Genomic DNA, 20903 nt, shown 5'->3' with positions numbered 1-20903 from the left:
TCAGTGGCATAAGGAGCTTTTGCACTGAGGAAGGAAAGGGTGCACAGCTTCATCCCAGCATAGGGACAGCAGCTGCCCAAGAGCTCTGTCTGAGCTCCTGTGGCCACTTACCTGGTACCTGCCAGCTTATTTAACAGGGAATAGTCTGTCACCAGTGGCAGGTGCTGGCAAGGTGACTGAAACCAAGTTCCTGTGTGCATAGTGAGTGATGCAGCAAAGGAGCTGCAACTAGAGATGGGGATTCATTGAACTAAAGCTTGACTTGGTTGGACTGATTGGCATTCTATTTCCATAGGTTAACCTTGCCTAATTAGCAACAAGCTCACCGTTGATTTAACCCCCCTGATGCCCACTTTGCACATTGGATGGCAGTTGGGTGACTGACCTATGCCAACCTGCCCTTGTTCCCAGGAAGAGGAGAGGGGATCCTCTCTTGGATCAAGGGGTTTGTTGTGAGGACCTTGCAGGCCTGGCTGTTGGCTTCTAGAACTACACCTGATGGGTTTATTGAGGCTGTCTCCCCTTATATCTACTGTGTCAGGCCAGAACTGTGAAGGGCTGGAATCCTTTTAGCACTTTTACACTCCCTCAACAAACATCCTGCTGTTCTGTTGCTGCCCTCCTGAAGTGTGGGAGCTCTTTTTTTGAGGGGAAAAATATCTCCAAACTCCAGGAACTTGGTTTTAGTGCCATCTGCTTTACTGCAAGCATCCTGACTGCAGATCCACACAGCCTTTTAACCCTATTCTCCAGGGCATCAATTTTGTGCTCTAGTTCTTCCAGGCTCTTATTTGTCACCTTTTTTCAAGGAGTAGAAGATGTAGCTTCTCTCTTAAGAGAAGCTCTAGTTGCTCACACTGAGAGCAAAGATCTCTGCAGAAATCCCCACAGGGTAACAAAAACCTTCCCTGGGGAAAACATCCCTGAACAAGTTTGAACTGAAAGCTCCCAATTTCACAGTGCCTTTGGCTGGGAAATGCAAATGTTCACAGGGCTGTGGCATGACTAGAGATTTTCTTGTCTCAGCCTCTGATGCAAGAGTGCTGACTTCCCTCCTCCCCTCCCTGCTTGCACAGGTTTGTAGGTTTATAGGAGTGAATGAAGAGATTGGAGTGTTAGGGGAAGAAACAGAGACTGAAGGTATGCAGATAACCCTTCCTGAAGTTGGACTCAATGATCCTTACAGGTCCCTTCCAACTCAGAAGGGCTTCTTGAGGCTGCTTCTGCTCTTCACCCTGGCAGCTCTGTGCAGGTCAGGCTGTGTCCCCTCAAGGCCCAAGGAGATGGTCTTGATTTTTGTGCCAGTTCTGGTTTGGCACTGGGCCCTGACATCAAACTCTCCTCGGGGCACTCTTGCTGGTCACTAGTCTCTCAGCTCTTCTTTCTGGCAGAATGTTGCTCCATTCAGTTCGCTGTGCCCCTGGGTTTTTGCATCACCCATCTTGTCTTGGTTTAAAGTTAGTTTCTAGGAGGTTTGGTTCCAGTTGTTTATAGTTATTGTCTTCTCCAGGCCCTGCACTGCAGCATTTCCAAGCTCGGTATGAAAACCCTGTGGACTTAGCAAGGCTGCAATTCTGATGTATTGCCATCCTGCAAATCCCTGATCTTTGCAGCTAACCCAGGAGAGGGGGAAGAGGGAGCACTATCCTCTCCTCCTGCAGCTAAGGCTCCTCTGACGTGCACCACAGCCCTTCTGAGCCCAACAAACGCCTCCAGGGGAGGTGGTGTTGTCTCACAGGCAGAAATGGAGACGCCAAGCTGAGGTACTATTTCCATTGCTTTAATTGCTGAGCAGGCAGCTCAAGCCTGGGGTATAGAACTATCTCCTACCTGCAGCTTTGCTGATCTTGGGATATCCAACCCCATCTTTCCCTGCTGCCTTCTCTGCTTGTTGTAGAGTGGTAAAAGCAGGTAAGGTGCAAGGGCTGGGCCCCTGAGAGCTATAAGGCAGCGGGCACATATGCAGAGAAGGGTTTAGCCTACCCCTTTTCTGGGTTTTGGTGGGTTAGGAAAGAGTTAAATGACACCAGAGGGAGAGGCTGTGCTATTGTTCAGGCATCCCTGGGCCCAGGGTGGCTGATCTCTATTCCCGGATCTGCCTCTGGCTTCCTGCATGACCTTGGACCGGTCACTTACCTTTTCTTTTCCTTAGCTCCCAAATTATAACATGGAAAGCATTCTCTTCCTGTGGTGCCTCCTTCCCTGCAGATCTCTGGGCAGCTGGGATTCTCTGGTGGGAGACGACAGGAGGAGGAGGAGGAGAACACATTTCCACTGCAGAATTATTCACAGGGAGGGTAGCGAATGTTGGACGCGTTTGCTCAGATGGGGCACGGGCTGTGCCTATGGCGATATTTGGGGGTTGAACAGGCAAACCTGTGGCGACAGTCAAATTGCATTTGTCATTGATGCAGCTGCCCGAGAGCAGGGCGGGCTGCACTGATCCTTTCCTGCACTAGATGGTGCTTTTGATCAAAGATTTGCATCACTGCAGCTCTTCGCACTGAATTTCCTAATTTTTCTTCCCCGGTCTCCATTCCTTCCCCTCTTCTTTCTGGGCTGTAACACTACAGGGGACACTTAATGACGCTGGGTGTTGAGCAAGGCTGAGCTGGTGGTAACACAGGCTCCGAGCCACCCCCACCCTCCCGCCGGCTCGTTGTCTGGGCTTTGGTTTCTGAAGCGTGTATCAGCGCTGCTGGGCTGTGGCAGAGAATTGAATTCTTTCCGTGTTTTCTATTCCCATAAGGAAAAGGCTTCAAAGAGCAGGTCCCCTCCCCCTCTCTGCTGGTGAAGGGCATTTAGGGAAGCTGGGGAAAAAAAATATCCAGCTCTGAGAGACGCATTTATTTAACAAACCTTTCCCTACCTTAGCAGGAGATTGGTTGGTTTGTTGGCTCTCTCTTTTTTTTTTTTAAAGGGAATTGCTGCTTTTATATCCATCTTTGTATTCAGGAGATGGTTACCTAGCCAAGGTCACTGCTGCTGTACACCAGCAGCAAGCCAGCCTCCTCTTCCTTGAACGAGTACTGGGTTCAGTGAGGCTTCCCCAGGTATGGAGTGGGAATGGGCATCGATCTGTTGGTGAAGGTCCTGGGCTGCTGCTGGGTAGAGAAAGCAGCAGGGACACCCTCTCCCTTTTGTAAAGGCAGCAGAGGAGATGAATGAAACTGTAATCAAACATTTCCTGTGCAGACATGCACGGGGATCGGTCGTTACCTCGTACAGCGTGAGGCACAGCGGGGTGTGCGGCGGTGAGCCGGCATCGTCCCGGACAGTGTGTGCAGGGCAAATCGGGCTGCCTGCCCCCCCCCAAGCACCCCAGTCTCGCACCCACAGACAAGAACCACCCTGTGCTGGCCCCTTCTGAGTCTGTCCCCAGACCCTCACCCGCAGCCACGCCGCTTGTTCCCAATCAGGTGCTCCCAGGGCTCCCTGCGGCCTTGCTGCCAGGCCGCAAGCACGCATCCCCACACTCCCAGTGGGGAGGTTGCATCACCCACAGCTCCTTTCCCCATGGAATTTTACAAACATTAATGAATGGGGCTGGCTCGCTGCTGCGGTGCCGACCAGCCGTGCACACATTTGGCCTCTGAGGCCAGGAGAGATCACGCTTCTCCCCCTGGCACTGCACCAGTGACAGCAACCCCACGTGTGCGCTGACAGGCCCAGGAGGCCGCTGCCCGCAGCGGCTCTGTCCTGGTGTGCTGGATGTTACGCTTGCGGCGGTGACATCACCGCAGCAGGGACGCGAGCGATGCTGAACTGCACTGTGACACCAAACTCCTCTCGGGACTGGGAGCTGGCAGTGATTTCTTTGTCGTTCCCCTGTTGTCACCTTCCCACTGCACATACATGTGTTCAGCGCCGGTAAGACATTGCTGATGACTAAACCTTGGGTCTGCATCACAGGGAAAGGGTTTGGAGGAGCAGCCCAGAGCTGTGGGGCTCCAACTCGTAAGGAGAGTGAGGAGGGGGGACAGTGCATTTCTTCACACCCATTAGATCTGGGGAGCAAACCACCCTCCCCATCCCTCCTGGCTGAGAGGGAATTGCATCACTGGATGGGTTTTTTTTTCCTGAAATCTGCTTGTTTTACTGTTTTTCCCCTGATGGAATTTGCCAGCGTGTCAGAAATGATGCAGGTCTGAAATTTAAAAGCCACATACCTGTGTGGGGGAGAGAATGAGTGGTTTTCACTTTGCAATCTGGCTCTTCCCTCCCTCCCTCCTCCCTTTTCCCCACATCTCCATGTGTTATGGAGCCAGCTGCTCCCGGAATAGTTTGGGAATGAAATGTCACCGTTTGAAACTGGTGAGTCACACTTTTTTTTTCGTGGGGAGGAAGATGGGGAGGGGGAGGAGGAGGAGGGAGAGAATACAGGATCTTGCGGCGTGGCAGCGCTTCTCCTGGTGAGTAGAGAGAGATTTTTAAAACCACAGACTCCTGATGATGGGCTTGAGGGGCTTTGACTAAACGCTGCTGGGTGTGTCCACACGCTGCTTTCTGCAGGAGGATCTCAAAACCCTTCTGCAAACTTTCTTGGCTGACATGCCCACCGCAGCTGGCTCCCAGAGCCTCCTCTAGCAGCTCTAGGTTGTATCGTCTGACAACACACCTACAGTGACTCTGTTAATTAAGTCTCCCTGCACTGCTGTGAGGTATGTAATTACAGTGAGACCTGACTTTAAGCAACCACTCCAGGGACTAACAAAAAAAAAAACCCTACATCTTTGCCAGAGCAGGGAGGAATAGAATTTTACTGAGCACATTTTTGGGGGATGTATTAGGGGAAGTGTGTTAAATGAAGGGGGTTAATGATTCTGGTTTCTTGGGTGTATCCCAATATTAAGATGATGCCTTTGGGTGTTAACATAATCAGGGTTTTTTTTTAATTCCAAAGGGATACCTGAGATCTTTTTGTCTTTCAACAGAGATCCCTATAAAAAAGTGTCAAGTAGAGCAAATGTGGCAACGGTCTTGCGAAATGAGCTATTGTTTATCTGAGCAGCTGTCCCTCCCTGCCCAACCCCTGTCCAGTGGTGAAAAATTGCAGTGAAAGAACATGAGGATTCCTGCTCTGGGGTGTCACCACCACCCATTTTCACAACTTTACATGGCCTAGTAGGTACCAAGAATCCTTTATCTTGAGCTGATACATCATGTGTGGAAGTCCTGCAGTAGTTGGGATGCCAGTGATGTCTCCTGAAGAGCTCTGGCAGTGTGGGGTCTCTGTCTGGTACCCAAGCTGGCTGTCTGGCTGGACTGCACCTCACCATTCTCAGCCCAGCGTATTAATCTGAATGGCCAGCTATTTCAGGTCACATTACTATTCCAAGCACTGAAGTGTGGTGGCTGTGGAGAAGATAATGCCACCTATTTTGCAGCCTCTGCTTCAACAGGAACGATCTCCAGCTGAAGGACAGGAAGCAGCTGGAAATAGTAATGTCATAAATAGTCCCAGTATAGGCAGGTAGCCCTCCCCTTGAGTCCCACCTTTAGGGGCATCCTGACTGCATGCTGTGAGTAGAACTCACCAAATGCAAGCCAAGCTATGCAGTCAATTTGGTGGGGCTTCTGCAAGCATAAGCCTTAGGGGGATTGATGCCATCTCTGTTTTATTTGGAAGACTGAGCTAGTAGCAAGATTTTATGAAGTGTGCATTTCTGTCTCAAATTTTAGATAGTGCTAACTAGAAACCTACACACTCTGGCGTCACTGGATTTGACAAAAATAATCCCTGACTGCAGAATTTGCTGCAGAGCCTAAGATTTTGTTTAATACAAAATAAAACAACCTCAGAGACAACCTTGAGAAGTCAAATGGGAGTGCCATTCCACGTGCCTCTTCCTCAGCAGCAAAGCCTGCTCATCTGACCTGCTCTTCCCTGTGTCACTGGTGCCCTTTTTTTCTTAACTCAGACTGTTTCAGTGACTTGACTTACGCCTTGGGTCTGCAAAGGGTTGAACCAGCAACACTGCAGGAGCTGGAAGTTGTGGCAGCAGCGTAGGACTGAGCCAAGGAACCAGGTAAGAAAAGGTTACACCTGTGGGTACCTACTCACTGCCGAGTTTGAACTTCCACATACTCCAGACTGGTAACTCTAAGAGATGTGAATGTCAGTGGATCATCCATTCTGGAGCATAATGCCAGTACTTGAGTGCTTGATATTGTCTTCTCAGCCTCTGTTTCTTCTAGCATAGGTGTCCAATGGGTATGTTTACATCCCCAGACCTGTAATGGGGATTCCTGGTAGCTTGCAGTTTCCTGCAGATACCTCCCAAGGTAGTGCTGGGCAGGATCAGTACAAACACACCCTGTTGAAAAGTAGCTTATTTCTTAGAGTGAGGTTAGTGTCACGTCAAATTGAGTAAGAAAAGACCCATTTACTGAGTATACAACTCATTGAATTCAGTAAGCAGCTGAGGCCTCAAAGCAAGCTGATGATTTCTTTAAAACATAACGGATTCTTGCCCAAATCAGAGGATTTTGCTTGGTGACCTACAGTGGGATTTCCCAGGGTGCTGGAGGCCACACTTCCTCAGCCTCTTAGACCTTGGCAAAACTGGGATGTCATGTGTGGAAGTCTTCCTAATGTGAACAAGCATTTCAGTTCCTTCTGAGAGACCAAGATTACTACTGATTTGGTGGGGTGGGTTTTTTTTTGGGGGGGGGGGGGAAAAAAGGACAACCAAAATGACATTGGACGTTCATTAGTGAAGCATTGTCAGAACACAATAGAAGAAGAGACAAAAGCTAGTCCAGATTCTGTGGTATTTCCTACAGGGCTCCCCCTGGCACATGGCTATTCCCTGCCAATCCCATTGTATTGTTTTTGATAATGAATAGAAGCTGAACAGATGATTGTTGCATTGTCCACTAAGTGATTCATTTACATTAAATAGTGCTCCAAAAGTAGGCTTTGGGTGGACTATTTTTAGTCACTTCAGTTATTTATTTGTACAGTTTAATTACTGCCTTTTAACTCTCCACTGTACATAATTATTTCCTGATTGCTTCAGCTAAATTACACGGGAGTGTAACTCCTCTGAAGTCCGTGGTCCAACGAGCCCTGACATAAGAAGCAGCATCTCTGCAAAGCATCTTTACCAAGATGCTTAATTTTGAAGGGCCACCTCGAGAGAACTGTTCCTCATTCGGGAAGGTGCTGAGGTTCTTGGGCATCTGCAGGTCCCTCAAGTCCTTGGTCCCTATCTCTGGAAGGTGGGCTACTAACTGCTGCACAAGCCATCACAGTTCCATTAACTTCCTCACTGACCTCTCAACAACTGCTGTATGTCTGCACGGAGGTTTCTTTATTAACCCCAGCTTCCATTATAGCTCCGGGCTTTTCTTACAAAGGTCAGAAGTGTTTTGGCTTGTTTTGCAGTGTGTGACAGATGTTAGGTGCTTGAGGGCATGCTGACAGCACGGCAGGTAGAAGAACTTTAGTGCAAGAAAGTATTTAGCCCCAAATCCACATCCAGAACTGCAGGACCGCTCATTTGGATGTATTGATGAGTGGGGGAGAATGACCCATACTGAAGGACTTTTTGATTGTTGAAGGACCTAAGGAAATGGGCACTCTAGGCCTTTTGTATCCCGAGGTTTCCATCTGTTGAATAGCTGCAATTACTTCTCAGAAGCCCTGATCTGATCTCCTCCTTACTCTCTGTTCCCCATTCCACCCACAGCAAAGAGCGTGGGCTTCTGGTTCTGCCAGTGTGAAAGTGTCGAGCCTGGGGCAAGGCAGCAAAGCAGTGAGGGACAGTTGTTCACATAATATGGCCCAGGTTGAAATCTCCCAGGACAAAGCAAAGCAGCCTTTGCAGTCTCTTCTGACACTTTTCTCAGGCCTTCTCCCCCCAGTTAGGAAAAATTAAACCACCCCAGATAAAAAAGAAAAAACAGAAGTTTGTTTTGAAGGGTTTATATATATGCCTGTACCTGTAAGGTGAGGCAAAAAATAGATTGTCTCCTTGCAACCAGTTTCCTACCAAGTTGTAAGCCAAATGAAGAGGGAGGACAGGAGGAACTCCTGTACCACTGTAGCCATCCGGCTCTGAAAGACATCCCACTGCAGCTCTTCGCCATTCTCTGCTGCTCTAGCCACAGAACCTGGGCAGAAGCTGCTGCGTGGCTGCCCGAGGTTTAGGCTTCAGTGAGGGTTATGTTTTGCTACCCTGCTTCACAATCTGCCTTTCTGTGGTCTGTGACTGCAGCAGACTATCCATCCACTCCATCCACCCCTGAGGATCTCCCTCAGCTTTCGATTTCTTTTCGGGCTATATGGCATCTTCACAAACCCAGGTGAAACTGACAGACACAAAGAAAACCGGCCCTCCCTCTGCATAAAACCACAGAGCATTGCTAGGGTTTCCCTCCCTGCCTTCCACTTTAACCCTCCAGCATTGCTTTCCTTGTACTCTTGCTCTCCCAGGAGCCCACATTGCTCTGTGTTTAGTGGCAGGCAATGAAATCAACCCGTGCATTAGCAGCTCCATAATAGCTTTGCTCAGTGGAACCCAGCTTCCTTCATTAATCCAGAAAATGAGAGTTGTTTTTGTACATTTGAGAAGCTAATTATTTAAGTGCTGGGAATTAAGGCTCATCAGATACTAGAGACTGATTTTGGTTTTGCTTCCCAGGGGATGGCACAAGATGGAAGGAAGCTGGTTTTGCACAGGTGTGCAGTAGGGCAGCTCACCAGTACTTGGAGCAGGGAGCAAGTGTGCAGATCCTAGTCTACATTAAAGATAAAAAACCCTTTCTTTGTATGTCTGTCTTCCTCCAGACATCATCCAATGCTTCTTTGCCATTTGAATAGATTTTTTTTTCAGTCACTGGTGAGCAAAGAACTCTACAGCTTCATTTTTTTTCTGCCATGAAAAGATGTACCTGACCTGTGGCTGACCTAGCCTGAATATTTTGCAATAAAACAATAAAACCTTGTTTCAGATGTGTTTTTAGAGAGGGACATGAGATCACATCAGTTGTCCTTCTAGAGTCAGTTATCTTTCAGCCTTACCTGTGATCATCATACTCAGAGAGGGGTTTAGATTGAACAGCTGCTACCTGTGTAAACAAGGGACCTTCGGATGGCTTGGGAAACAGAAGATAAATTGGAAACCACAGATGAGGGGGGGTTTCCACCCAATTTATATGTGGGAAACCACAGATGAGGACAGATCTGTTGTTCCAAACAGTTTTTACAACAGAATGGCTTTCACCAGTTGATGGGTGCTTTTGACATTCTCCACAGAAAATGACTGAGAATCTGTTGATGCTGCTGCCACTAACTGTACAGTGAAGGATGGGGATTTGGTTCTGGTAGTGTCACTGGATGGACCTGCTCTTTATTACAAGCAGTGTGCCAAGAACAAAGTTTTCATTTTTATGGAGATACCCAACGTCCTGGGTTGTCTTCAGAGACCGAGGGAGCGAACTTTTCTGTGTGTTCAGTTGAAGCCAGATGTTAAAGTATTGTCTGGATGTAATTGACTTGACAAATAGCAGGAGTGACATTTTAGCTCCATTTGAGTCAGTGGCAAAATTCCCGTTGAGTTCAACTGGGGCCAAGATTTCATCCTGTGACAGTGCTGATGGGAAATCTAACAGTCTGCAGAAAAAGAAGCGCAGACATTCTGTTTTTCTAGGAGCCTTTTCAACCTGTGGGCCACCAATCCTCCGAATTCTGTGTGCTATTTTGGAGATATCTGCAAAGGATCCCAAAAAACAAGGAAGCTTATTTTCAGTAGGTTTAAATTAGCTTGGAGGGGGGACAGGCATGATTCCAAGGCACAATTTCAGGAGTTGATTACACAGTTCTAAGTCAGTTTGATCTGTTGAAGTCCACCTATCTTTGTACTCCTTGGACTAACAAGCATTCTTCTGGCAGGACCTGTGCAGCTGTTCTAACCTTTTGTCATTGAACACTGTGGCTTCAAGAAGCCACTCTGTCCCCTGGATAGGGTTGAGCTACATGGCAACCTCTAATCTGGCACCTTCCAGGTGCAGCTACCAACAGATTGGGCTGGAAACAAACCCTTTGCTTTAGAGAAGTTGATCTAGCTGGGACTATACAACCAATTTGCTTTCTTAGCTAGTTTGGTACTTTGTGCCTGAGATAAATAAGCAGGTACATAGTGTTCTCCCTGCAGACTGTGAGGTGTCTGAAGTCTCTCACATGAGCTTCATTGGGAACTAGAGGCAATCAGCTTCTGGCAGAATCATGCAATGGATGCTACCTATGATATCTCCAGAGGTTTAAGCCCTGCAGCCAGACACGCAGCCTGATGTGCTTTAAAGACTTTGGATTAAGTAGTGGTAGTACTACTTGGATGGAAGTTTGTGATGCTTAGATGCAAAAAGGCTTGAGCTATCAAAAAAACCCCAAACAAAACCACTAAATATTTTAAACCAGACTAATTTAAAAAGGTTACAAGTGTTCTGTTTGGAGTTTCAAAAATTTTTCTATGTGGGTTTTGGTAAGCAGAGTTGTTCTGGAAGTTCTTTCCTGTTAGATTGTGGGAGAATTTGTCTCTTTTTAGAGTACCTGAAAAAATGCAGGAGAAGTACTGAGGAATCTTCATTATTATTACATTAGTATTACTACATTAGTATTATGTATTGGTTATCAGCACGGAGAGTCCTCATGCTTGCAGGAGCACATAGACTCTTTGTGATGAGAACAAGATGCCATGACTGGATCTAGCAATTTAGCCCACAGGCACACAGGCCAACCTCTCCGTGTCTCTGACTAGAAGATGAACTGGGCTTCATATCTGCAGAATGAAGAACTTTGCATTCTATTCAGTCCTTGAGTTTCAAACCAGTCCGTGATGCAAGCTCCTGAACAGCCCTCTTCAAATCCACTTTTGGAGCCAGGGTCTTCAGCCTCTTATAGATTCAAACTTGACACAGCTCCACTTGTAATCCAAGTTTATGTGAGGAATCCTAGCTAAATCCTTGATGTTGCTCATAGATCTGATGTAAGGGAAAGGCTCACATTTAGCAGAGAACTAATTTGGACATTTCAATGCATGATGAAGTGATAAAGTAACAACTGATTCATGTCTCTCCAGCAAAGTCTAGAAGTGCTGCCTTGGGATGACATGCATCATGGATACAGTTACTTTGCTTTTCCATATGAAGAACTTCACTTCTCCCCAGCTGAGCTATCATGTAACATAGATGACTCTCCAGAGGAAGCATTTGCTGCATATTTGCAGTATGTTTTAGCTACTATCAACATTTATATTCCATTGTCATTTAGAGGTAAGCCCTAATTAGCATAATCATCAATGTTTTAAAATTAAAAATTCCTCCAAGAGATGCAGGAGGGATTGAAACTCTTTCCTGTCCCCAGAGGCAAATCCTTTCCCAAGCTATCTGCTACACCTGGGGTGGTTCAGCCCCAACCACTGCTGAGCACCACACGCCTCTCACTCACTCCCAGAGCAGAAAGACACGGAGGCTCCATGGGTTGGGGTAAGGGCAGTTTACTGACAGAGTCACTGTGAACGTAGAACAGTAACAGCCAATTACACTCACACCTGCTGAGAACACAGAGTACCTTCCCCACCTGACAATTACAGAGTGCTGCCCGGTGGAAGGACTGACTGACTGACCCAATGCTCCAGCCCCACTCAGGCTGTCCTGGAGGCACCAAGCCCCTGCCCTTCCCCAAACAGCCCCTTTTATGGGGGTGAGATGTCAGGCAGGGTGGAAAACAGCCCAGGCTCAGCTCACCTGGGCTGGCTGCTTGGGGAGATTGACTCTGGCCCGGCCAGCACCAGGTCAACACCGAAAGGTTTTATTCTAGAAACATTCCCAAGCTATGCCCATGAGTAAATTAAACTACAGCAACCTTGTAAATGTGTGTGTGTATTTTCCACTCCTGTTTTGTTTTGACTGCTGCTCTGTGCTGCTGCGTCACCTTTACCGTGTGGGCTGGAACAATCAAGAAGTGTCTGCAGAGTCTGAAGTTTCTATACTTCACAAGAAAGATCCCAGCATCTTCACAAGATAGAAAGAAATGGGTTAATGGCACCAGCCTCATCTAGAGCTTGCCTCATGCTCAGTCAGGAGCTGGCCTCAAAAAAATTTCAAGGGCTGTTCTTTTCTACACTGTTTTAGAGGGGATTTGTACTCTGGTTCCAAAATGATTTATTGACAAGAAGACTGGATTTCTGGTTCAAACAGACCCCTCTTTATGGAGAATGAAGTGGGAGGAAAACCTAGGAGGATCTAAGTTTGAAAGGTAATGTCCTATACCTTGGAAATGTCCCCTCAGGGTGGGTCTTTAAACGTCTCCATTTCTGCCTTTGGGAGGTGGCTGTGGCCTGGGCTCCCACTGACAGCTGGTGTGGCCAGGGCTGAGTCATCTGCAAGTGGGTTCATTGTGTCTCAAAAATGCTTCTCACATCCTCAGTGGGTCCTGGAGTGGGGGGGCCATGAAACCTTGGGGAGCAGGAAGAGTTAAATGTTGTAATTGTTCTTGAAACGGCCAGAAAGAAGAATTACAGTTTTTCCAAAGGACATGTATCTTTGAGAGGGAAACACTAACAAATGCAGGTGTTTCTTAAAAGAAAACAATTGTGTTTATAAACTCCCAATTCTTGTTATTTCCCTGTAAGACAAATGCCACCACGCCCTACACTGAGTAAACAAGGGGACTCTGTGAGGAGTGGCCCAGAAATCTCTGTGAAAACTTGGAATCTGCAGGGCATTCAGCAGATTCATTGTCTTTCTGGTATCCTGCTTTTTCAAGAGAGATGGACTTAAATTTCATTGGCAGAAATTCTCTCTTTTATCTTTATCTCCTGTTTTGATGGAGTAGCCATGGAGAAAAGCCCGAGATTAGTAACAGCAGGTTTGTTGCAGAATAAGAATAGCTTTCTACTTGGATTTAGAGTGTAGTAATGTCAGGGAGTTTATTTAACTGGAAATACTCAGATCACATGGAACAAATACTAGATGCTGTTAGGACACCAATCACCCATCCCATTCCCTTCTATCCACCCCGAGCTAAATGCTGGTGAGCTGTAACTTCTGAGGGACGTTTAGGTGGCTTTCACAGGGAAGGGGTGGGGAGGGTGTCCCCTGTCTCTCTGCCTACTGCTTTTGCAAACAATGGTTAGGTCTCCTGAAGGTCACTATGTTCATACTTCTGCCCTGCTACAGATGTCAGGGCACCTGGGCCCTTGGAATTAACTCAGTTTGGCTAATAATGAACAGAATGGGCCATATTCTGAAGCAGAGATGCCTTGAGCTCCAGAAGAAAGCCAAGTTTAGATGTACTATTTTAACAGCAGTGTCTAGCAGTGTGTTTCCAGATTGTGTCTGGAAGCCTGTACTCAGGAGCTTCAGGGAAAGGAAGGATGTGGTGAATCTTTCCTCAGAGAACCGAGAAAGAGACTGGATGCCGGTGGTGGTGGTGTGGGGTAAGGAAGTGGGACAATGGCAGCAACACAGACACAGTACCTTGCTCTTGTTTGGCAAAGCAGGCAGGATTAGTGAACGCGTGACCATAAAGTTTTACTTCCCCCAATGCAGCTGATGGCCATGCTGGCTGGTTTATGACTTGATTTGCCTCTCCTCAGCATCTCAGCACGCAGCCTCACACAGGTTTCACAGCTTTTCTTCACAAAATTGTTTTGCATTTTCTAGCAAGATACAAACCAGAGCTCCGGCAGCGTGTGTAGGAAGAAAGGAATTTACAGGGCTTTTCCTGGGATGACGTTCCAGGATGGCAGCGATACGTAGTGACATGGAGAGGTAGTTTCACTTCTTGTTAAATTCTACCAGTGAAGGTGTTTTTACAAGTACCTTGTTTCCAAATAATCACAGCTAAGGTCCTGGTTTGATTCTGTGATGGAAACTAGGTGTGGATGGCTAGCTAATTTTAAGGCTAGAGAGAAAAGGCAGATTGTCAGAGAGACCAGGGTGTGCTTGAAGACTGGATTCTGAATTAAAACTAATAGGTAGCTTCCTTTGATGACCCTTTTGTATCTGGGTGAGAAAGATCTAAGAGAACTCATTTTATTATTTCCTAATTTTAGTGGATGACGTCAGAACACCATCATGACATATACATTTACTTGGAGAAGATAAAAGAGTTGTTTTATTGGTAAATGGAAAACATCTACATTTTCCTGCTGTTTTTTCATTGCTAAAGAACTGGTAGATGTTAAGATCAGTTTATGGCATTTCTTAGGTGAGACACTCTTCTGAATGAGTCTGCTGTAGATCTGGTGTTAAAATCAGAGTGATATTAAAGAATATGGCTGATCAAGGCAAGTAAGTTTCTTTGGTATTGTCTTTGTGAAGGCAGGACAAGTGCACAGCATTTAGAGTACAATTCTGTTACAACTTAAGTCAATAAGGAGTATTAAAATTAGCTTAATGGAAATAGAAAAGGATCATCAGCAAACCCATGAGGCTGTTTATTCACACTGGGAGAGACTTCTCAGATCTATAAACATTTCACTTTAGTTCAGTTTTTAGTATTTACAATAATACCTCATAAACCCCAGCAATTCTCACTGGAAAAAGGCAAAAAAAACACTGACCCCTGTAGCAATGCATTTTGAGAGGAGTGGGTTTTCTGGCCCATCCAGATTTATTCCTGACCCCCATATAATCAGGCCTGGGGAAGCTAACAGAGACATGTCAGTATGCAGTAACAGGAGAGCAGATATCTGAGAACAGGAGCTTGTCAGAAATTCCACGAGATAACAAACTGCAAGAATGTTAACAACTGCCTTAAAAAGGAGCAATGTGACTGTAGCCTCAACCAATTATTAGCAATAGTGAGAGGCATGTAAGGCGGGTGAAGGGAGCATCTAACCAGTAGCAATGTCATGTAACTCATGTGCTGATATAGAAACATACAGAAATATGCTGTGTGTGTGTTTCAATAAACGAGCTCAGCATTGATCACATTGGTCCGAGTTGAGTCTGCAAAACTTGGGCTCTGGCAGACCTCAAACCCAACAAAACCCCAACAAGTCACTGCTCCAAACAGCTTATGAGCTAGGACAAGCCAAGATTGAAATTTTAAGAGCAGCAGAGTTCAGGAAACAACCTACTAATCATCAGGTAGGCAGTGGTATTGATATAGAAGTAGTCTGCGAGTTCTTGGTGCACACTGCAAGCAAAGGATTCAAAGGAAGGACAGGGGAAGCTACGTAGGTATCATCAGGGAGCTTGTCCCAAGCATGGGAAGACAGTATCACTTAATTGGTTCATACTGTTTCTTGTGTTTATGAGAAGAGCCGATCAGACTGTGGGGAATGACAGCCTTAGCAAGATGTCCAGCTGTTCCTTGATGTGGGAAATGCTCAACACAGGGGTCATTCACCACTAGTCATTAGCACTAGGAAGGTGCGACACATGCGCAGGGATCTTCTCACACAGAAGAGACGAGGGCTTAGAAGTCCTGTTGTATGTGCAGCACCGGTTCTTGTTACCTTTTCAAGAAGAGGTGTAGGTTATGTGTTCACTAGTGTGACTTAATAGGTTTAATGACAATGTCGGGTCAAAGAGAGGGTATAACCTCACTCCAGATTTCACATGTAATCTTCTGAAACATTCAGCACAACTAGCAGTGCTGGCAATGCAACTGGCAACCTCTACCAGCTCTCCAGTACACAGCAGGACAACCTGGCTCTTTCCTGTCCCTTGGCATCTTTTTCTTCTTCTGTGGGGCAATTCTAGCTTTATTGCTGGAGCCATAATCCCCAAACTGCACAGAAGAGGGATTTCAGAGAGATGTTAACAAGTAGTAGGAGCCAGGCAGAATGAATAATCTGTGTTACTGTCACAGGAGGTCACTCAGATGGCACACAGCTATGCTGGCAGGATGGCGTGCCCTGTTGCTGCTGTTTCACAGTCTGAGGGTATAAACTCAGGTCTTTTGCTAGCTCTCTATTCCCTAGTTGCTCTGCCACCAAACCTCATGGCTGTACATGAACTGGGATCTTAACACTGTCAGATGCCCAGCTTGCTTTCTAAAATGGCAGCACCTCTCTAAGAAAATGGGAATTGATTCTGTCCTTGGGTGACAGTCACAACTTTGATTTCTGCAAGTTGCAACAGCAACCTGAGGAACTGGACAGGGTCTCATAGAAACCTGCCAGGTGAAGACTTCGGGGTTACAGCACCTCAGAAAGCCTGTAAATAGTACGTATTGAAAAAAAGGATTGATAAAATAATACAGTGGTTCTAAGCCACTACCTTCCTTACCACACAGCCCTGCCAGGGCTTGTCTAAGAGCCTGGCCTCTCTTTTCAGAAATCAGAGCAAAACTCCCATCGTTCTCCCCCTGCCTCACCCCACCGTTATGCAGCCCTATAGCGCGCGTGTCGCAGGAGCAAAGAACGACGAACGGATTCCAAACTTTCCCACCGTCTTCTCCTTTCCTTGTATAGTCATTTACAGGAAAAAGCTGGAATACCACCCGGTCTGGCCATAGCCCACTTCTGCTTCTTCCCCGTGGAAGCACCGGGAGGGAAAGATGGCAGCAGAGGCACCATATATGGTCCTCGGGGCGAACCGGAGCACTGCACACCCCTCCTCCCCAGACCCCGAGGGTCTGGATGCTCGGTGAGGCCTGCTAAGGCCCAGGCCTGCCCCCGCCAAGCCGCGCTGGGCTTTCTGACCCTGAGAGCGATCAGGAAGGGGAAGGGCCCGAGCTTCGTGCCGACTGCGTCCCGCAACACCGGCTGACCTAACCGGAGCCGGCTGCGGCGTTACCGGAGCCAACCCCCGGGCGGGAGCCCTGAGCGGCGCAGAGGCCGTTAACAGCCCTCAGAGCAGCAGCCCGGCGCGAGGGCCCAGGCTGCCAGGCAGGGCCTCTGCCAAGCAGACAGGAGCGCCCGCGGAGCGGGAGCCCTGCCCCGGGGAGCGGCCCAGCCACCGCCGCCCCTCTCCCCTCAGGAAATCACTGAGGGAGCAGCGAAACAGCCGGGACCAGCGGATATGACAGCAGCGCTGCCCCACGGCGCAGGCTGCTGCTGGGAGGGACCGTCCCCCGGGCCGGCCACCGCCAATCCGCTCTCGTCTCGGAACATGACTGACGAGCATTTGAACCAATCGCGCTGGAACACTCGCCACGCAGGTCCCGCCCCTTCTCTCTGTTGGTCGGATGTTCTGTCAATCGGCCGAGCGTTTCCCGCCCCTTTCCGGCAGGGGGAAATGCTAGGTGGGAAGGCGGCGGTGGCGGCGGGGGGGGAGGGAAGAAACCAATGAGATGCTAGGGAAGGGCACTTCAACGGCGGAGTGACAGGCGGAAGGACCAATCGTCGCGCTCCTTCCTCCTCCAGCTCCCTCCCTCGAGGGTGGCCGGGCAGAGGGGCGCACCTACCGCCCCTTCCCCGTTGGTCTGTCCCACTCCGGGCCTGGCGGGCTAGGTTGAGTTAGCGGCTCGGACCATTGCACACGGCGGGCGGAGGGGGGTGCGGGCGAGGAGGAGGAGGAAGGAGACGGCGAAGGAGGCGGGGGGCGGTTTAAAGAGACAAGAGCCGAGCGGGCGGCCGGCTGGGGGAGCAGGAGCGGCGGCGGGCGGAGACTCGCCCCCTTCCCCACACACGCTCGCTCACACCGCGGCCAGGGTCGCCGCCGCCAGCGCCCCCCCTCCCTTTCCCCTCCGCCCGCCGTTCCACAGCGGCCTCTATGAGGTAGAAGGGAGCGGCGGCCACTCCGGGGGCGGCAGCGGCCGCTACAGCCGCCGCCTCCTCCTCCTCCTCGCCTCAGAGAGCCCCATCTTTGTGTGTGAGGGAGAGGGCGGGCGAGAGGGAGTGCGCGCTGCCCGCCCGCCGCCGCCGCGCTTTGTTCGGAGCCGGGGGGCCGTGGCGGCGCGGAGCCCCGGCTCTATGTGCCAGCCGCTCCCCGCGCCCCCACAGCAGCCCGCGGGGGCGGCGGAGGCCGCGCGGCAGGCGGCGGCGTGAGGGGCCGGAGCCCCTGAGGGCGGGCGCGCGGCGGGGGGGCGGGGGGGGCGCGCGGGCGGGCGCGCGGCCGCCCCGGCCCGTGCCCGCGTCCGCGTCCGTGCGGTTGCTGCGGAGGGGGGGAAGGGGCCGGCTCGCTGCCCGCCGGCCCGGCCCGTCTGCGGGCGGATTGATGTGGGGGGGTCTGACATGAGTCCGCCGGCGGCCGGGTGCTGCCATGTGACCGGCTTCAAGGTGGAGAACTGGAAGCAGAACCTGCGGGCGATTTACCAGTGCTTCGTGTGGAGCGGCTCGGCCGAGACCAGGAAGCGCAAGGTACCGGGGGCGGCTCACATCCACCCCCCTTCCCCTCCCGTCTCTTCCCCACACGCGCTCCCGTCCCTTCCCCTCCCTCCTCCGACCGCCCTCCCTCCGCCGCTCACGCACTCCGCCGCCTCGGCCTGCCCGCGGGCGCGGGGAGGGGACGGGTCCCCCGCCCTCTCCCCCCCACACCCCCCTCCCCCCTCCTTTCGGGGGCAGGTGGGCCCGAGCCTCCCGCAGCCCCGTCCCCGCCCTGCCTGCCGGGAAGGGGCCCGGGCTCCGGCACGCGGTCGTGGGGGGGGGGAGAGGGAGGAGGAAGCGGTCGGTGTCCCTGGTCTCCGGGGTGTGTTTGTGTGTGTGTGAGGGGGGAGCACAGCGGGGCCGGGCACCGGGATGGAGGAGGCAGCCGGTACCGGCGCCCGCCGGCGGGGCCTCCCTCCCTGGCACCTGCCCCGGCGGCGGAGACGGCTTTCCGCAGCGGGGCCGTTCCGCAGCGCCGCCGCCTCCTCCTCCTCCTCTCGGAGGTGCGGGAGGCAGCGAGGGTTTCCCGGAATACAGCGGCGGAGGCCGGGCGGGGGGAGGGGAGGCCCGGGGCAACGGGCACGTCCGGCCTGTGGCGGAGCTTTGTGCCGCCGGGGCGCGGCGGAGAGCCCCGCGGGGGCGCGCCCGAGCCTGGGGGGCTGCGGCGGGGGCCTCCCGGAGCAAGGCGGCGGTGTGCGTGGGGAAGGCGGGGAGGCACAATGGCTGGGAGCGTGTCTGCGGGTCCCCGGAGGCGGGGGCACGGCGGGCTGGTGTGGGTTTTGTTTTGTGGTGGGTTTTTCTTTCCCTTTAAAAGAAGGCGAGCTGCTCGGTCTGATAATCCACTTGGGGAAGGGGGTTCCTGCTGTGGTGGGGCGGAGTTGGGGGTGGGGGGGGGGCTAGAAAAGGAACTGACTCAGCCTGGAGTACACGGAAGGGGAGAGGGGAGTTCGCTCTCGGAGTGTGCTGGTGCTCGGGGCATGCACTGCGCAGGCAAGCGGCAGGGAGAGAAATCCCTGTTAACCAGGCGAAACGCGATGGGAAAGAGCACTTTTTTCCCACGTATGGGCTCCAAATCACATCCCTGTCCACAGGCGTGTTTCTGGAGGGCCTCTCTCCACTCGGCAACTAATTACTGGTTTCCCTAGAATCAACTAGTTTCTACTTCAAAGTGACTTGGCAGATTTCTGCCCCTTGTCACATCCGTGGTTTGAGGGGAGCGCATCAGCCCCACAGAGCAAAAACTAGGGTTTTTTTTGGGGGGGGATAGCACAGATTGTGTGGAAGAAACCTTCCTGATCCCAGTGGCTTTGCATTAAGCTGCTCAGCTTGTTATTCATAATAGACCTAGAGCCTGAAAGATGCACTTCAGGGGTGAGGTGGCTAACCATTTTCCTGGGTTTGGTTTATGTTCACAGGACAATCCAGTTTTCCAGTTTACATGGGGTAAAAAAAGGGGAGTCTCAGAATAAGCTTACTTTAAGTGTTTTTAGTTACTTGAGAACCCCACCAAACATAGTCAAACTTGGTTTCAGTATTTACAATCCTATACAACCCAATATTATGAAGTATATTAGTCAGAATCTGGTTTTACTCAGCTTTCAGTGCGCCAAAATGTAAAGTGGTATTTAATGCGTGATACTTCCAGTTTAAATGGAGGGAAAAAAAGATACATATGGAAAAAAAAAATGACAAGTGAGGTAGGAAGCTGTCTCTCCTGAATATAAATCAAGTGTCATATGGAAGAAGGAAAATGAGATTTCATTAGAGAAATTAACACTTCAGGTTTGATGGTGTTTTCTCCCCCTCCCCCCAGTATGGAGCATCCTTTGTAACCTGCTGTAACATTTTAGGTTTTTTCTTCTGAAATCTGATGGTAATGATGTGTTCTTCATTGCTTGAAAAGCATCAGGAAATAAATAATACTCCATTGTAATCAGTCTGTTCTCACTCTCTGCACAGCCAGGTTCGTAAAGCAGAACAGGATTGTTTCAAAATTATCTGTCATCCCATGGAAAACGTCAGTTTTCCCAATGCATGCTTATCTTTTTTCTCTCCTTTTTTTTTTTAAGCAGGTTGCCAGTCTGAAAATAATTGGACTTCTGAATTCAGCCAACCTGAAATGATCACACATAGGGAAATGTTGTGGCTAGCTGAACTTGGGATTCAATTCCCAGTCTATAGTCATAAAGACTGGAGAAAGTACATAAGTGACAGTTCCAGTACTTACCTCTCCTGCATAGGGGCATGACGCCTTCCATGGATTTTTTTTCTTGACCACAATTCTCTGTATGTATGCCTCAGTTTTACATGTTGAATTTTACAAATGATGCTTTCTGTTCAGAGGCTTCTAATACATGGAAAACAATCCTTTGTCCTCTAGTATTTTATTTATACAATTTATTTATGAATGAAATATGCGTGTGTGTGTGTATTAGGGGCATAGCTGAGACTGCTTAAGAGTATGTATTGGTGAGGATTCCTGTTCTTAATGCTAGTCAAAATGATGAGGTCAAATTAAAGGTTTGTTGAAAGGTGATACTCTCTTCCATTGCAAAATCAAGGACAATCACATCATTCATTTGTTACAGAAAACATTTGGCATGTGTAGCTGACTGTTCACGGGAAGCGTTGGTC

The 20903-nt window shown here is 49.6% G+C and overlaps 1 protein-coding gene across 1 annotated transcript in view; it reads left to right on the top strand.

Annotated features, from left to right (window-relative positions):
- Positions 1-18137: 18137 nt before the first annotated feature.
- USP22 (ubiquitin specific peptidase 22) overlaps positions 18138-20903 on the top strand; it is a gene marked incomplete at its 5' end in the record, with an annotated part of 107719 nt that continues 104953 nt past the window's right edge. Inside the window, one exon of the mRNA XM_084270873.1 lies at positions 18138-18263. Coding sequence (XP_084126999.1) covers positions 18138-18263 — 126 coding nt within the window. The remainder of the gene's footprint in view (positions 18264-20903) is intronic.

The sequence above is a fragment of the Gallinula chloropus genome, assembly GCF_964237585.1.
Source record: "Gallinula chloropus genome assembly, chromosome: 15".
NCBI lineage: Eukaryota > Metazoa > Chordata > Aves > Gruiformes > Rallidae > Gallinula > Gallinula chloropus.
This window is presented reverse-complemented; position numbering and strand designations above follow the sequence as displayed.